The sequence below is a fragment of the Syngnathus leptorhynchus genome, chromosome 1 (genome assembly GCF_054491065.1).
Source record: "Syngnathus leptorhynchus isolate UIUO chromosome 1, UIUO_Slep, whole genome shotgun sequence".
Taxonomy (NCBI): domain Eukaryota; kingdom Metazoa; phylum Chordata; class Actinopteri; order Syngnathiformes; family Syngnathidae; genus Syngnathus; species Syngnathus leptorhynchus.
Genome location: NC_141195.1, coordinates 9,053,973 through 9,068,951, shown reverse-complemented (window position 1 = coordinate 9,068,951; position 14,979 = coordinate 9,053,973). Strand labels below are relative to the sequence as shown.

Below are 14,979 nucleotides of genomic sequence, written 5' to 3'. Positions count from 1 at the left end.
TCCCAGTAGAGCTGAGTGGGAAGAAAAGTCAACACTTCAACATCAATAAATGCCACCATTACAAGAAGGATCCCCTAGGGTCAATATATGAGCCGGGTAGACTGGGGTGTAATGAGTCCTTCTCTCAAGGGTGTTAAGGAAGCTGATGGAGAACAAGGAGACCGGACGTGTCATTTCCCTGTTGGGCCCTCGGGATCCAGGTGTCTCCCTTTAATGGAAGCATGCTGATACTACCGTAAGGTTAATGAGCTTTGCCAAAGCTCCCAGAGGAGATAAGCCTTGTAGGCTACATGAGATTCCCATCTCATCCCTTCATCCGTCCGTATATGCGTGTCACACCCCGGGAGAGGAGGGAGGAACCCGGCGAGAACGTGCTTTCAAACGCAGCGCGAACAAAAGACGGAAAGACACGTCAAAAGGAGCCGAGCAGAAAGTCACCACTGCCGGCCTTTTTAAAACAATTAGGGCCTGGATGAGATTCTCTGACGCTTCACGTTGCCAAGGAAAACCCCCCAAATGTGGCGGCGAAGGGAAAGCTTAGTGAGGGTGGGCTCTAATCAGAAACAGACCCTCTATGACAACAAACCACACGCTCGCATAGGCCGCGTCGACGCTGCATATTTAAGCTGCACAGGAAGGGGAAAGGCCTGTGGAAACATCAAATTGTAATGACAAACATGCTGAGTGAGCAGAGACTGACAGAACCATGTGAGGATGGCAAAGGAAAAAAAAAAAAAGGGCTTTTGAGTACAATGGATGCCGGAGCACAGATTCCTCCGAGGCTGCTTTAAGAATGTTTGCTGGAGACTTGTACGATGTGGCTTTACCGCGTTCCTCTTTTTGTCTTGCGCTCAGACGCGGCTTAGTCTTTTGTTTGCCTTTCTGTATACGCAACTGGCTAAAAGTGAGCAACCATCTGAGCAAGTGTGCATTGCATCTGCTCCCCCCCCCCCCCCCCCCCCCCCCCCCCCCCCAAACACAAGCGAGGCTAGAGAGATGTAGGATGATGTGCAGTGGTGAAAAAAGGAAGCAAAAAATACAGGATGGGAGCTCGGGTTGAGGAAAAGTTTGCTTCGCTGAAGGTTTGCTCCCCAGCCAATGGAGAGGCAGCATGACATTCCAAGCTTGATCCCTTATAAACCCTCTCTGTTACTGGAAGATCTGATTTGGAAATAAGAGGCCAGATCGGGGCTTGGACTGGCCTTATAAGGGATTGCCGCTTGGCCTGCAAGTATCGCGGCTAATGGAAAAGCTGCGGAGAATGAAAGGTGGGAGGTGGGAGTACTAACTGAGCGTTTCACAATATATTCGAGGACCTTTGAAGTTGATTGATGTCCAAAATGACCTTAAAAAGTCAAAGGACGATTTTATGTTGATTTGTAAGAATAATATTTAGCGGACATCTTGAAGCTGTCGTGTGATTGCCGAATTGGAATGCAAACATCATTTTGTTTTAATACGAGGTGAAAGTCGATGTGGTTTGCAGCAAAATGAGTTTTGACAATGTGACAAGTACATTTTGACCTACTAAGTAGGTCCTCTGGAAATTGAAGGTCTAACTAACTTACATGTCCAGCAAGTTTATGGGACAATGACATGAAACTGCAAAAACATTTTGTGTATTTGTCTCTCAACAAAGTTGGATGCTCCTCTTTCGCATCTCCTCGCCAAGATTCTCAGACAGTACATTCCGACAACAAGCGGAGGCTCCCGATCCGCCCCGCTAATCTGATCAGCGGCACTTTGTTCGACAGCGTCTTATTTAAAGAGATGAGCATTCCCGTCACGCCGTAACCCAAACACCCTCTTATCCTCTTCCGAGCCGACGAGCCCGGCAAGCCGAAGCAGTCATCCGATCCGCCGCACCTTCCGGGCCGAGCGCCACGACCCCCGTGGTCTAGAAACAGCATATAGCTGCCCCTCCCGCCCCCAAATGCTCACCCAGCCACAACCATCCAGGCTCATTAGGTTAAAAACCCGTGACACAAGCATTTCTAGCCCTCCCCAATGTATCCATGCGTACGGCTGAATGCATTCACGTGTGATGAAACACTCTTGAAATAGAGTGAAACTGTGTCTTTCAATGTATGATCAAGGGAGTTCTCGCACACCTCCCTCATACAAATAGGTGACTAAAATTGAAATGTGGACTCTTGAAAGAGAATTTGGTGTAGACCCATCGAAGGAATGGAGAGTGATTGCTAGCACAATAATATAGCCAGATGTTGTCTTTTAGTTTGGGAATTCACCATTTACAAAACATAAATCCGTTGCATACTTAAATTTTATTGTGCCCTATGTATTGGAATCACATCAAATGGTCTTGTGTGTAGCGATGTATATGTCTATATATGGAGTATTTTATTATATAGTATATACAATAAATATTAAGGCACCTATCCCCCTCATAATTATATTTCAAATTTTATTTACGATTTCCAAAGTTTTTTTATGGTAAAAGTAAACCCAAAGTCATCTACAGTACGTTATTATAATTATCTATTATTATTTTTATTTTATCTCTTATCTTCAGAATAGGGTCATGGATGAGCTAGAGCCGAGATTAACTGACTTGGGTGAAAGACGCTTTTTTTCGTGACTTTCAAATTATAGCAGCTAGCAATATGGAAAACCAGTGTGGAAAACCAAACACAAGTTTGGGAAGGAAAATGCAAATGATCTTGACAAGATCTTTGCCCTCTGGAGCCTAACCGGCAAAAACTCTCACCTGGAACTGGTTCATCTGGTTTACCACTGGCCCATTATCACACGTGCACTCAAACGAAACACACAAGTCCTTACACCCTGTGAGGCTAACAGCTGCTGTCAACCAAAGCTGCAGATCCCAACATAACACTTAGCAATTTATTCTGAGGAGGCTTTCATAACCGGTCCTTTGAGTCACAGACAACTGTTGTTGGCCTGCAGCTGTGTTGTAATTTAAACAAATCATCACATCTCAGTCTTGGGGAGGTTTGACCCCGTACGTTTGGCCTTGACCTCTGCCTTTAGTCAAGTTTCCAGAGGCCCCCATAGTGTTTTCCCAACCGCTAACCATTAGGGTTTAATGAGTAACAGTGGTGACGGTGCTGACCTGTGAAGGAGGGAGGCCGCTCACTCCGGCTCTGTGCTTTGAAAACCTCGACCTCGCTAATAATATGTCAGCGGACGGGCACTGGCGCTCTGGTGATGCAGGTGCCTGTCAAAATTACTAATATTCCCTCGTGACTTCCACTTGTATGAAATTAGATCGCAATCATTATTGAAAGAGCCGCCAAAGCAATATTTGTGCAATAAGTCATCTTTAAAAGTTGATTATGAACTGCAATGAAATAAAACAAAAAAAGCTATTGCTTTGAAATACAGTCTCCGTGTTACAAATGTATTTAGAATCCTTCTCAAAACTTGCAGTGTGTGAGAGTATTTACAAATGAAGTTTGGAGTGTTCATGTCGGCTTCCACGGTAAAAAATTCTCTGCATATTAATGTGGAAGTGGTGAACAGGTCAACTTGAATGACTATCCCTGGTGATATATTATCACGGGCTATTATCACTTTATCACACTTTATTAGACTGATGCTTGGTTGGAGGAGCGAGTGGCAGGCTCTCAGTTAGCCCGGGATAAAGATGAAGCGTTGTAACGACACGGCGAGAGTATGTAGAGAGGCTGCTGGAGTGAAAGGAAAACAAGACAAAGGGACAAATATCTGTTCCTTAATCTATCACTGGCAGATCATGTGGTGAACAACAAGATCTCATGGCTGTGGTATTTCATCTCCAAATAAGAAGGGACATGGCGTTTTACCACAAACCCTAATAAGCATAATAATGATGCATGTCGGAATGATGAGCTTGCCGACCGTAGAGATTCAGCGTCAGGACAGAAATGCATAAAGGCGCCGCTCAGAGGGATTGACGGAAGCCGCAGACGAGCCTTGTCTCACTATCAAGCTTGAAGAATAAACTTTGGTGTAAGGCTGCATTTGTTGGTAACATTTAGCAAATCTATCAAGATGGAACAACATACTTTTAAGAATGTTGAGGAAATATGTAGCAAATAGGCGCAAGATAAATCATCATTATAGGACACCTTTGTCATTTGTCAAATTAAAACTTTGCCGTGCTCCGCTTCACTTTCATCTTAGTTTACTGTCTGTGTGGATTTCTTTTCACACCAATATTTTTCAAATCATTTGATCAATACATATTTGATAAAACCAACCCCAGGAATCGTTGTGCTTAGAGGTTCCACTTTTACTCCAAGTCTAACAAGTCTTAGTTGACATCCTCTCGTTTTGTCCTTCCAACCTCCCTTTAATCTAATTTGGGAGCACTCAAAAAGGCAACGGTAATGAATTAGCTAATCACAGTTATCTGGCCCGTTCAAGCGCTTTGTAAAGCAAATCAATCGAGTCTGGCACTGGGCCAGCCATCCACTTTGACAACGTGGCTTGTTAATCTATTTTTAGTTTTTTTTTGTGTTTTCTTGACTCCAAACCAGGTGTTTGTCTGTCTCTTTGTCTACATCGGCAAGGTCAGAAGGAGGAATGACATGAAAGACCGCATTTATTTCACTGCAGCTGGGAACTGAGAGGACAAGCCGTTTAATTGACTGACAGAGGAATTTTTTTTCCTTTGATTGCAGAAAATTACTGGGATTTTTAAGCCTCGGGAAAAGAAAAACACAGTAACCGCTACACCTTCACTGAGACGTTTCTGTGGCAACAGATCAATAGAACATCCGCTGACTAGAGTTTCTATGAATTTCAAATGTTCTCCTCTTGGTAACTCCATTGGCTGCAGATTAAACAAAATATGAAGATGCACCCACGCGCTGGACTTCCTCAATATGTATTTTGCAACATCTGAATATAGAATACTTCAACTGAATTTTGACCTCCTTTACGTACGTTGAAGCTTGATGATAAGAACTCTTCAACAAATGTAAGATTCCAAATTGATTTGCTAAACCCAAAGCAAACTTCCAGTCGCAAGAATATGATGTATATCTGTCCAGTTATAGTTCTCAATGCAACTATAGGCTCGAATATTGGAAGCAAGGATTGAATGAGTTGTACCGCACACAACATAGTTGTGGATTTACACGACCTCTTCTTAGCGTCCTTTGGGAGTCGGCTACGTTTGCTGTACGTCTTTGGGCAAAATGAAGGCTGCGATTATAGAATCTGTGTGTAGTGAAAATGTAGGCACTGTATGAGCATTAGTCTCCTGTTGTTAGATAATGAAAAACGCTTCCTTGGAGACACCGGCAGAGAAAAGAGCAAGCAATTAGTGGAGGAGAAAAGGAGTGGGAGACGGATCGGAGGCGGGAGAGAGAGCTGTTTGAATGCGATTAATGAGATCACTGCAGGGTAGAATGTGCCTCTGTGATAGTCGCGGCAGAGAAGGAAAAGACGGAGAAGAGCAAGACGAGAGGGAAAGGACAGGGCCAAAGAGAGGAATGAAACGGAGAATCTGGAACGAACCCAGCCAGCTGGAGTGGGACGCATTTAAGGCCTTGCTGAGAAAATAAAAGGCTGAGACGGAGAGTAAAAGAAGATGTAAGGCGAGCTTGAGTGTCCAGACCGCCACTGGCCTCTTAACATCCAAGTGTTTGAGGGAGCCTGGGCCAGGTCTGCTAGATTGAGATGATGAATGACATGAAAAAAAAACACCTGACACACTCCTTGTCCTCTACTACTGGATTACGGTTGACAGACAACCAAGGAGGCAGGTTACGGTGGTCAACTGAAAGTCAAGTACCAGATCAACTGGATGCTCCCATATTTGTATAAAAGAAAAATAGCACGGTAGGAACAAGAGAAACAAGTTTCTGCAAGTAACAGATTTTTATAAAGTGGAGTTCCGGTTTGTTGGACAATAATTGAGAAGTTAATGTTAGTTATTCCATTTACTAACCTTAAACTAAGTTATGCCATGTTTTTGGGCCATGTTTTTAATATTAAATCCAATAATCAGCGTATTTTTTCTCAAGAGCTCTCCTGACATAACTGAATTTGTCTTTGTAAGAAAATATCTTTCCCTCAAGTAGATTTAGTGGCATTTATTCACTTCCGGATGAGTGTAAAAGGGCTGAAAGATTTTTTGAAACAGGTTTTGCATTGTGTTGATGATTAGCAGCAAAGGAAGAGGGCGTAATAATGTGTTGTGCATTCTAAACACAAGTTCAAACACATTATTTTCTATTTTGTATTTGGCATTTGGCTATATTTAAATTGCCTTCTTCAAATCAAAAGTGCCAAATGGCTTTTTTATTTGCATGAGGTTTATAATAAAAGGTGCATATTTGTTTTGTCCTGGATTTTTAAAACTTGAAAAATCCACTTTGACAGAAGAAAATCAAACAGCCTTAGAAGTTGGCCGAGAGTAGAAGACGGTATACCTCGTGGTAATTGTGACACCTTATCGGGTTAATGTAAGTCATGCTGTCACAATGGAAGCATTTAAAATGCAAATAAAGATTCAAAGAAGTAATTGTTTCTTCACAAAAAGCGCTGTGCTTATTTTGAACATCATTTGAATATTTCATGCTCTATTTTATATTTGCATTATGAGTATTTTATACCCTCCCTTGTCCATTGAATCATTGTTTTATTATGGTGTAAAAGGAAGAGGTTAAAGCCTGCCAGACTCAGTCTTTTTTGTTATTTTCCTTTCAATTTCCTCATTTTTACTGTGCAGTTTTATAGTTTTACTCTCTCACATTCTTCAGCGCTTCGCTCAATTTTACTTATATAATACTTATAAATGGACCTGACTTATTGGGATGAGCAATAAAACTTTGGGCACGCTTTAAATTGATTCATGTGTTTTTGTACTGTGGGTGGAAGAAAGTGAGAAAGATTATTTTTAATTTGATTCTTATTTTTTTCCCGACAAAACAGTCTGCGGGTCACACTTAAATACACATGTCCTTTTTATCAAAACACATAAATTACACGTGAAACCAGTCCAGTGATGCACGAACTTCACTAGACTGGGCAACCTCGCTCCATTCGCACTCAACAAATTACAAACATTAAGAGAAAAGGTGTATTTTTTGGGGGTGTTATATGTATTGGCTCTGCAACTAACTTTGCCGTGCTGCGTCTGTGTGGATTTCTTCTCGCACCAACAAACTCAATGAATGAATTAAGTCATCCGCTGTAAAATTCATTATGCCGTTGTTGCTTCAAATTGGAGCTACAACACAACCTAACCTCGAAATTTTAGCTTGATCAAATTCCACACAATCAATACATGTCTAACAGATTGAAAAGCAGGCAATTGCTTTATCAGGCCTTTGCCCGCTTGGAAAGCTAACCATTATTCCTCTGCATGTTTGGAAGTATTATTGTGAAAGTCGTTCGGAGCACTTTGCCGACAGGATGAAATTTCATTTATTTGCTATTACAGGCCTCAGCTGCTGCCGCGAGCCTCTCTCCACGTTTCCCCGCTGTGGTCTCGGAGCTAGGGGAGGGGTGTAAATTGGTGGAAGAAAGGGTTGTTGACCACTTGTTCAGGAGCGCTCGGCGGGAGCAGCTGCGTGCGTTTACGAGCCTTTCAAGCACCCGACCCTTTAAGCATCGTGATCAGCTGCGGCCCCCGGCAACGCCACGCTAATTTACACTCTTCCATCCTGTGTTGGCAGCCAAGTGAGCTGGCCATTAACCCGCTGTAATGCCAACCAGCCCGACAGGACACGGGCCCAGTTAAACACCTGAACCACCCTCTGAAGTGGTCCAGCTCAGCTGCTTGGCGTCACGTCCAACAGACTGCAAACGACTCATCAGCGCGTGATGGGAAGGATTAATTAGCCCTGAAGATCTTCGTCAAGGCTGAAAGCTTCCTGCATAAAGAGCCAGAAGTCTTTCAGCGCAAGTCAACTTGTGACTGTCAGCAAACATAAACACCCGGCACACACTGTGTGATGAGAGAAAACCTTTGAATTTGCCGACAGAGATATTTGTGCCCTGAATGCTGCATTGCCACATCCGAAAATGTAGTTTAATGTGGGCCAAAACATTAGGTACTAAGCGTATGCAATCAAATATACAAAAGGTAGATCAAACTAATTAATTTAGACAGTGACACAAATGGCCAATTGAACTTATGTCTTCTGGGGAAAGTGATAACTAAGTAAGAATAGCTATGACATTTGACCCAAGGGTGACAAAGACTGAAAAACAGTGGTACATACAAGGATTGATCCTTGAAGAACCCCACGTCATGGCCATTCGATCGAAACTTCCAATCATCACAAAATAACTCCGGGCGGCTCGGTGGCACACTGGGTAGCACGTCCGCCTCACAGTTAGGAGGGTGCGGATTCGATTACACCTCCGGCCCTCCCTGTGTGGAGTTTGCATGTTCTCCCCTGTTTCTCCGGGCACTCCGGTTTCCTCCCACATCCCCAAAACATGCTTGGTAGGCCGATTGAGCACTCCAAATTGACTCTAGGTGTGAATCCGAGTGCGGATGGTTGTTCGTCTCTGTGTGCCCTGCGATTGAGTGGCAACCAGTTCAGGGTGTCCCCCCGCCTGCTGCCCGATGACAGCTGGGATAGGCTCCAGCACGTCCCCATGGGGACAAGTGGTATAGAGGATGGATGGATGGATGGATGGATGGATGGATGGATGGATGGATGGATGGATGGATGGATGGATGGATGGATGGATGGATGGATGGATGGATGGATGGATGGATCCTTTGCTCGGACATGCACCAATTTGGGTTCTGTTCTTTTTTAATCCTACCTACATTTCCGTCCCGTTCAACATTAGATTTTGAACAACTGTGTCAAACATCACTGATAACTAATTCTAACAGTTTCGATTAGGGGCTACAAGGTGGGATCTTCCAGACCTCCTCGTGACAGAAAAGTTAATACTACAACACTGACACTGCTGTTATTGAAAAGAGCTCTTGTATGAGACCGGGCAAGTGAGTTCAGAGCGGAAAAAAAAATGCCAGACACAACACTGCATCAAATCCTACTAAATCTTGAACCCAATATGCTCCCAGGTTGAATAGTGCTTAACCCAACTGTCTAGGTGAGGGACACACAGGATGGATGATGTTGTTTGTCGTTGTCGAGCAGGGGGAATCCGGAATGTGCCTCTGCTGTGCTTCCCTTTAACGCTCTCATTCATCTATCGCCGGCATGTCTTTTAACATCCAATTTCACATGTACTGCCGTGGCCCCCGTCTCCATCCATATCAAAGGAAGAGCTCCCAGCAGCTCGTCTCCTCCTTAATGTTGTCGTTACTCCCCGCCAGTGTCGGCCCCAGCGTGGGATATGTCTGCTTTGCGCACCGCACGCAAGCACTACTCCAATTTGCATGATGCAATTCTTGGCTGATGTGTTACTGGAGTAAAGCGCGCAGTGGATTGCTATTCGGTAATTTGACCTGAGGAGATTCCTCCGAGTCGTCCTCTTGTCTCCGGGTGACGATGATGCATCAGTGCAAGTGTGAATTTAAATAGAACATTAGGTCTAAAGCCTCGCTTATGTAGCGGCGCTGTCGCTGTACTGTTTGGTTATGATTGTGGCTTGTTTTGCTGTAAATGCAACAAAATATGTGCCATGGCTCGTAGTATTGATTTTTTCTTTGCTGCTTTCTGCTGAGGTGAACACCTTCTGGCCTCCAAAACCAATGAGGGCCATCCACACGTCAACAGCCTACCTACTAGATACTGCGAGTTGAAAATACATTTACTCCCACATGCATTATCACAGCATGGAAACTAGCGTTGGGCATGTGCGATTGGGAAAATCATCACATTTCTTGAGGTTCGGAGATAAAACTCTTAAGATTTGAATACCCGAGCCAAGTTTTTAAAATACTGATTTGTGTTTGTCTTGAGGACATCAATGTGCTAACTCAACACGAGGGAACGTCACACAATTGTTATATTCACTATTGTAAGGCTTACAATATGTTTTGTTCAAATTGGCCAATTTCCCATTTCCTGTGTGTATTTATTTGACCCAATTGAAGCCTTGTCCCAAAAGAAAGATTTTTCCGCTTTCTGTCATCTGTCAAGTCAGGGTAATTATTTCAGGAAATGTCCCCATTGACACAAAAACACACAAAGGACTCAAAACTATCCTGTTCATATGCCAAGTCTGTACTGCTAAAAATCTGTATGTAGGAGAGAAGAAGGCCAGATGACCAAACGGCGAGTCTGTGACTAAAATAATAATAAATAAAGACGTGGCGAGGAAGTCAACCATTCCTGCCAGTTAATCTAGATGCATAAAACCCTCTCAAAATTGTTGACTGGAAGTCGTGCCAATTGAGAAGATATTCAAAATGTTGGACGGGTAAGGATACCCATGTTCGTTCATGAGACAAACATTTTCTTTGAGACAAATGTTGTCTTGTTGAGAGAAACATTTGATTTAAAAACATGTTTCTTATAATCACGCACACTGTAGGAAGTTTAAAATTTGGAGCTCAGGTGGTAGAAGGACCTCTGACTTGATGTGACGATGAGAGGGAAAAGGAGCAAATGGGGGGGGGCGCATTTTAAAGGTAGCGAAATCATCATGTTGAATTTGAACCCTTTGTCATGTTGGGTTGTGGTCTGCATCCTCACGTAATGAAATAACGATGCTAGTGTTGATGGACACGTCTCCTTTCAGTTTAATTGGCTTCACCTTTACCAACTTTTTTTTCCACAGTGAGACATAAGCAGCCAGTTTAAAAAAAGGAACCGTACCAAATTCCAAGTATTTATTCTGGTGTCAGTTCAATTCTTAATGGTAACCGACCCGTTTTGCTCACCTCGCCTCCTTAGCGACTGCTCACTCTTAACCCCTCAACCTCAAACGATCTCCTGCAAAAGCCTGCCGGGAAACTTGCACAATACAGGCAGCCTTCGCAAAGCCCTTGCACAGCCTTGGGAGCAGTTACACTACATGCTGCTGGTAGGAGGTTGAGGATTGAATGGGTAAGTGAGGGGCGTCGGGCCAGGGGAATGACGGTTCTTTGGGAGGGGAGCCAATCCAATTACAGGCAACGGTGCAGCCTTGCTTGCTTTGGTAGTGGCACTGAATTTGCATTTCGATGCTGTTTTCCCTGTAAAGCCTCTCCCTGAGCGCACGTACAAACAACATCCTTCCTTCCGCTTGCTCTCAAATCTTCCTCTGATGACTTGTTGAGGCTGCTCACTTCCTACCTTTACCTACGCTGCTCCTCTTGATCCTCCAATAAAAGAGACGGAGAGGAGAGAAGTTAAGATCATCAGCACAGCATTGAAATGTTGTCACCCTACAGCTGTGACTTGCGACAGCGTCCAAGCACGCTCGGTGGGAGCTTATCAGCCCCGTGCAGGGCTCTTGCCCCTCTTGGGCACCTGAGGGGACTAGATGGGTAACACCCCGATAAAAAATGCATCCATGTTTTAGATCCCCGGGAACACAAAGAATGCATCAATATTCACAACTCGTTGCAGAGGTAATATTTGATTTTGCAACTAAATTCGGTCACTCTATTTTTATAGCACATCAGGATGTCACCATTGCAGCACGCACTTGCATGAATATTGTGACTGCTCCTTATCCAATCATGTATTTGCATAGACATGTCTGCAACACAAATGACTGTGTCCAAGCTAGACTAATTCAACACGCAACATGAAAATCTAATTCTATGCGACTTACTTAAGTCGTATTAACTTGCTCTTTGGACTCAGACAAATGTATTTCACAGCCCATTCAATTGCTTAAAAGTACTTGTTAAAGATGAAAAGCAAACAAAGGTTCCAATCTTGTCGGCTCAAATTAAACCGTGTTTTGAATAACATTGACTCTATGAGGAGGAAAGAAAATTTAAGAAAGTCAGATGATTGAAACCATCACGCAATTTGAATTGATTCAAATAAAAGAATGATCTGTGCTCTGCAAAAAAAAATAACATCCAGAGACTTATAAAGTCTAATAAAAAAAAAAGTGCTATCCTAGCATAACGTAAGAGTGAATGCTTGATATTCATCATTCCTAAACCCAAATATCGTCAAAATAACACAACTACTTTGGAGGGAGAAATCAACCATGAATTTAAAATTCTAATCATAGCAATAACATTTGAACCCACTAAGGTCATAGTTGAGAGAACCAACATCAATTGTCATAAAAAAAAAGCATGGTGCAAATCTTTCCTCTTCTAAAAAAGTATTCAACATCGCAACAATTTGACACAATGTAACCATGACAGTTTATGTTTGACCTCAGGTGTCCGAATAAATATTTAAATAAACCATTGTTGAGTAAATTGAATGATCAGTCCTGTGTGCTAAAGCCATTTGGAGGTGGAAAAGCTCAGCAATCATTTCCTGCTCTGCCCACTGGACCGTGTAAAAACACTTCCATTGTAGGTGGCCTTCTCCCATCTTGGTTAATTCCTCCCGGTGTTGGTGTTACTGTGGTTACAGTCACGCCCCTGAGAGCAGCCAGCTTCTACTTTGCATGGATTCCCAAGCAAGCGACAGCAGATCGGAGCCGTCAGCCTCGGGAGGACTCGGCCAAGTCAGACAATGGAAGAAAACTCCACTTGTGTCTCATCTCATTTAACCAAGTATGAAAAAAAGGGATGTAAATAATTTAGCAGCACAAACAGCAGAATACATCCAGTGAAGATTCTCTTCTCCACAGCCTGATGTATTGATTAAATTATGAATAGGCAGAGACCAAAATAACTCGTGCCACGGCTATTTGTGCAGCAGCAGGTTTGGAAGAACTTTCCGAGACAGGTGTCTAGAAACCTTTTGTGACAATCTTTTGTTGTCACAGCAGCTGTTGTGCGGTTGGGGGGAGGAGGGGGGGATGCAGCTGGGACACACTGCTGCTGTCAATAAAAAAAGCAAGCATCATATGGGAGGTGCGGCAAAACACTCACCCAGTGGGTTTAATGCAAGATGGCTCTTTTTTTAAAAGAAAAGACCACCTCCAAGGATTTGTATCTCCTAGCTCAGATCATCTCCATTAGTGGAATATTCAGCTTCTTCAACATTTAAATGTAATGCAGGAAAAAACAATTAAATTGTATAATCTCATTTAAAAAGATGAAATGTAGCCAGTGTTACACTATGCCAAAAGCAAAATATTTATTGCTTGACTTACAAAATATACCAACACATGCAACTGAGACCAGAAACATTCCATCCCAATAATAAACAAATGTAAACCTGACTGCAAGCAATTACATCACTTTATCGGAAGTAATGAAAAATATTAATATTGTCACACAACATTCCTCACTGTTGCATCCTTCAAGGGAAAGGTTTCGTGCAATATCGTGTTTTCTATGGCCTGAGTGAGAACTTCCTCATTATAGACTGGCCTCCAGCCATTTACACTCACTGACGTCTCCCCCCCATCCAAGACCGCAGGGGGGAGGGCGAGGGGCACGGGCAAACTATCAATGGGCCGCAGGCGGAAAGGTGCCTATTAAAATTAATGGCCCATTGCGGTTTATTCAACGCGATGACACTGGAGCTCACTTAACTACCTACTGGAAATGACAACTACAATGAACCTGCCATCATCATTACACCTAGCTGCTACACTGACAGCCAGCATTAAAATGGAAAGAGTCGGAGCACTTTACAACAGTTGTGTTTCGACTGACCAGTAAAGTCCCATTGTTTGCCATCCCATGGCTGGAAACAGCAAACTGCTACTGTCCACGACAGTCCTTGCATTTCTGACTCCGAGTCCGACAGAAAAAAAAAAAGTACTCACCTTCTTCAGGCGCCCGCTCTTTGTCCCCACAAAGGCCACACAGTAGCCGTTGTAGACGTAGGAGATGACTGAGGTCATCCGGTCTCGGGTCTCAGTGTAGAGGGTGTGTCCGGATACTAGCTGAGAGCCACCGAGAGGCTGGTTTATATCAAGGCCGCAGAAAGAGTCATCGATGGGCACCGGCTACAGATTGAGAGAATCAGAAGACAAAGTGAGATCAAACGTGGTCACCTTTAACATGTAACACGCCTCAGGGAAACACAACAAAAACACTTCGGAGCGAGACAGCCCGAGAACCAGGCGAGGCATATAAAAGATGACAGTTGGCAAGACGAAGGTGGCAGAGGAGGCAGAGTTGTGGTTACGGTGTCAGATAACTGAGGGGGAATGAAGGTGAGAGAGGTAAAGGCTCCCATGGACTAAAGTTTCCCTTCCTCTTCCGCTTGGAAAAACTTTCTGGTGTCCGCCTGACTGAATGCCACCTTGCCCTCACTGCTCAGCCTACAAAAGCACCTCGGATGGAAAACAGACGTTATGATAATGATGAGCTGAGCCAAAACCGGGGTGAAGGTATTCTACTGAATTTGGTCAGAAAGATAAATGAAGAAATCCAGGCATTTTTTTATTTTACTCTTGCATACATCTGTGCTACTGCATGCCATTCCAGTTTTTGCTATGAAAGAAAGAACTGTATTGATTTTGAATTCTGTCCAGTGTGCCTGGGGGAGCTCGGGAGTAGGTCACACAAGTACAGTTTAGTTCAACTGTCTAGCTTTTGCGTTCAGATGGCAAGACACGTTGTGTTTTGTCATTGCTAAATTCTCTCCGAGTACATTTACTTCTGTCTGCAAAGCCTTAAATGCTCATTCTGTCTTTTCTTCATCCCTCCATATGGGGCTCTGTCGACAAGGTTTGTGAAGGGAAATGAGAGGGGATTTCAGGAGTGAAAGCGGGATAGCCGGAGGACAATAATTGCCTAAGCATTTATGGCCATGCCCTCCACTTGAATTTATTTCCTTGTTTTCCATTTATCACATTAGCGACTGTCGCTACAGGGACGTTCCACATCATTGTTCTTGATTATATAAGACACAGCTCTAAGTGTAAATATTTGAAGTTGATATAAATCAGCAAATGAATGTAATGGGAAATCTTGCAGCTATTTGGGAAAAACATACGTAACCAATAGCAACAAGATAAAATCCATGCAACAGCTCTGTTATATGTGTT

At 43.3% G+C, this 14,979-nt stretch overlaps 1 protein-coding gene across 1 annotated transcript in view; it reads right to left on the bottom strand.

The window, feature by feature from the left end:
• Positions 1 to 14,979, bottom strand: part of plxna2 (plexin A2) — a 126,619-nt gene that overhangs the window by 99,914 nt on the left and 11,726 nt on the right. Inside the window, exon 3 of the mRNA XM_085929080.1 lies at positions 13,750 to 13,932. Within this exon, the coding sequence (XP_085785206.1) occupies positions 13,750 to 13,932 (183 nt within the window). The remainder of the gene's footprint in view (positions 1 to 13,749; positions 13,933 to 14,979) is intronic.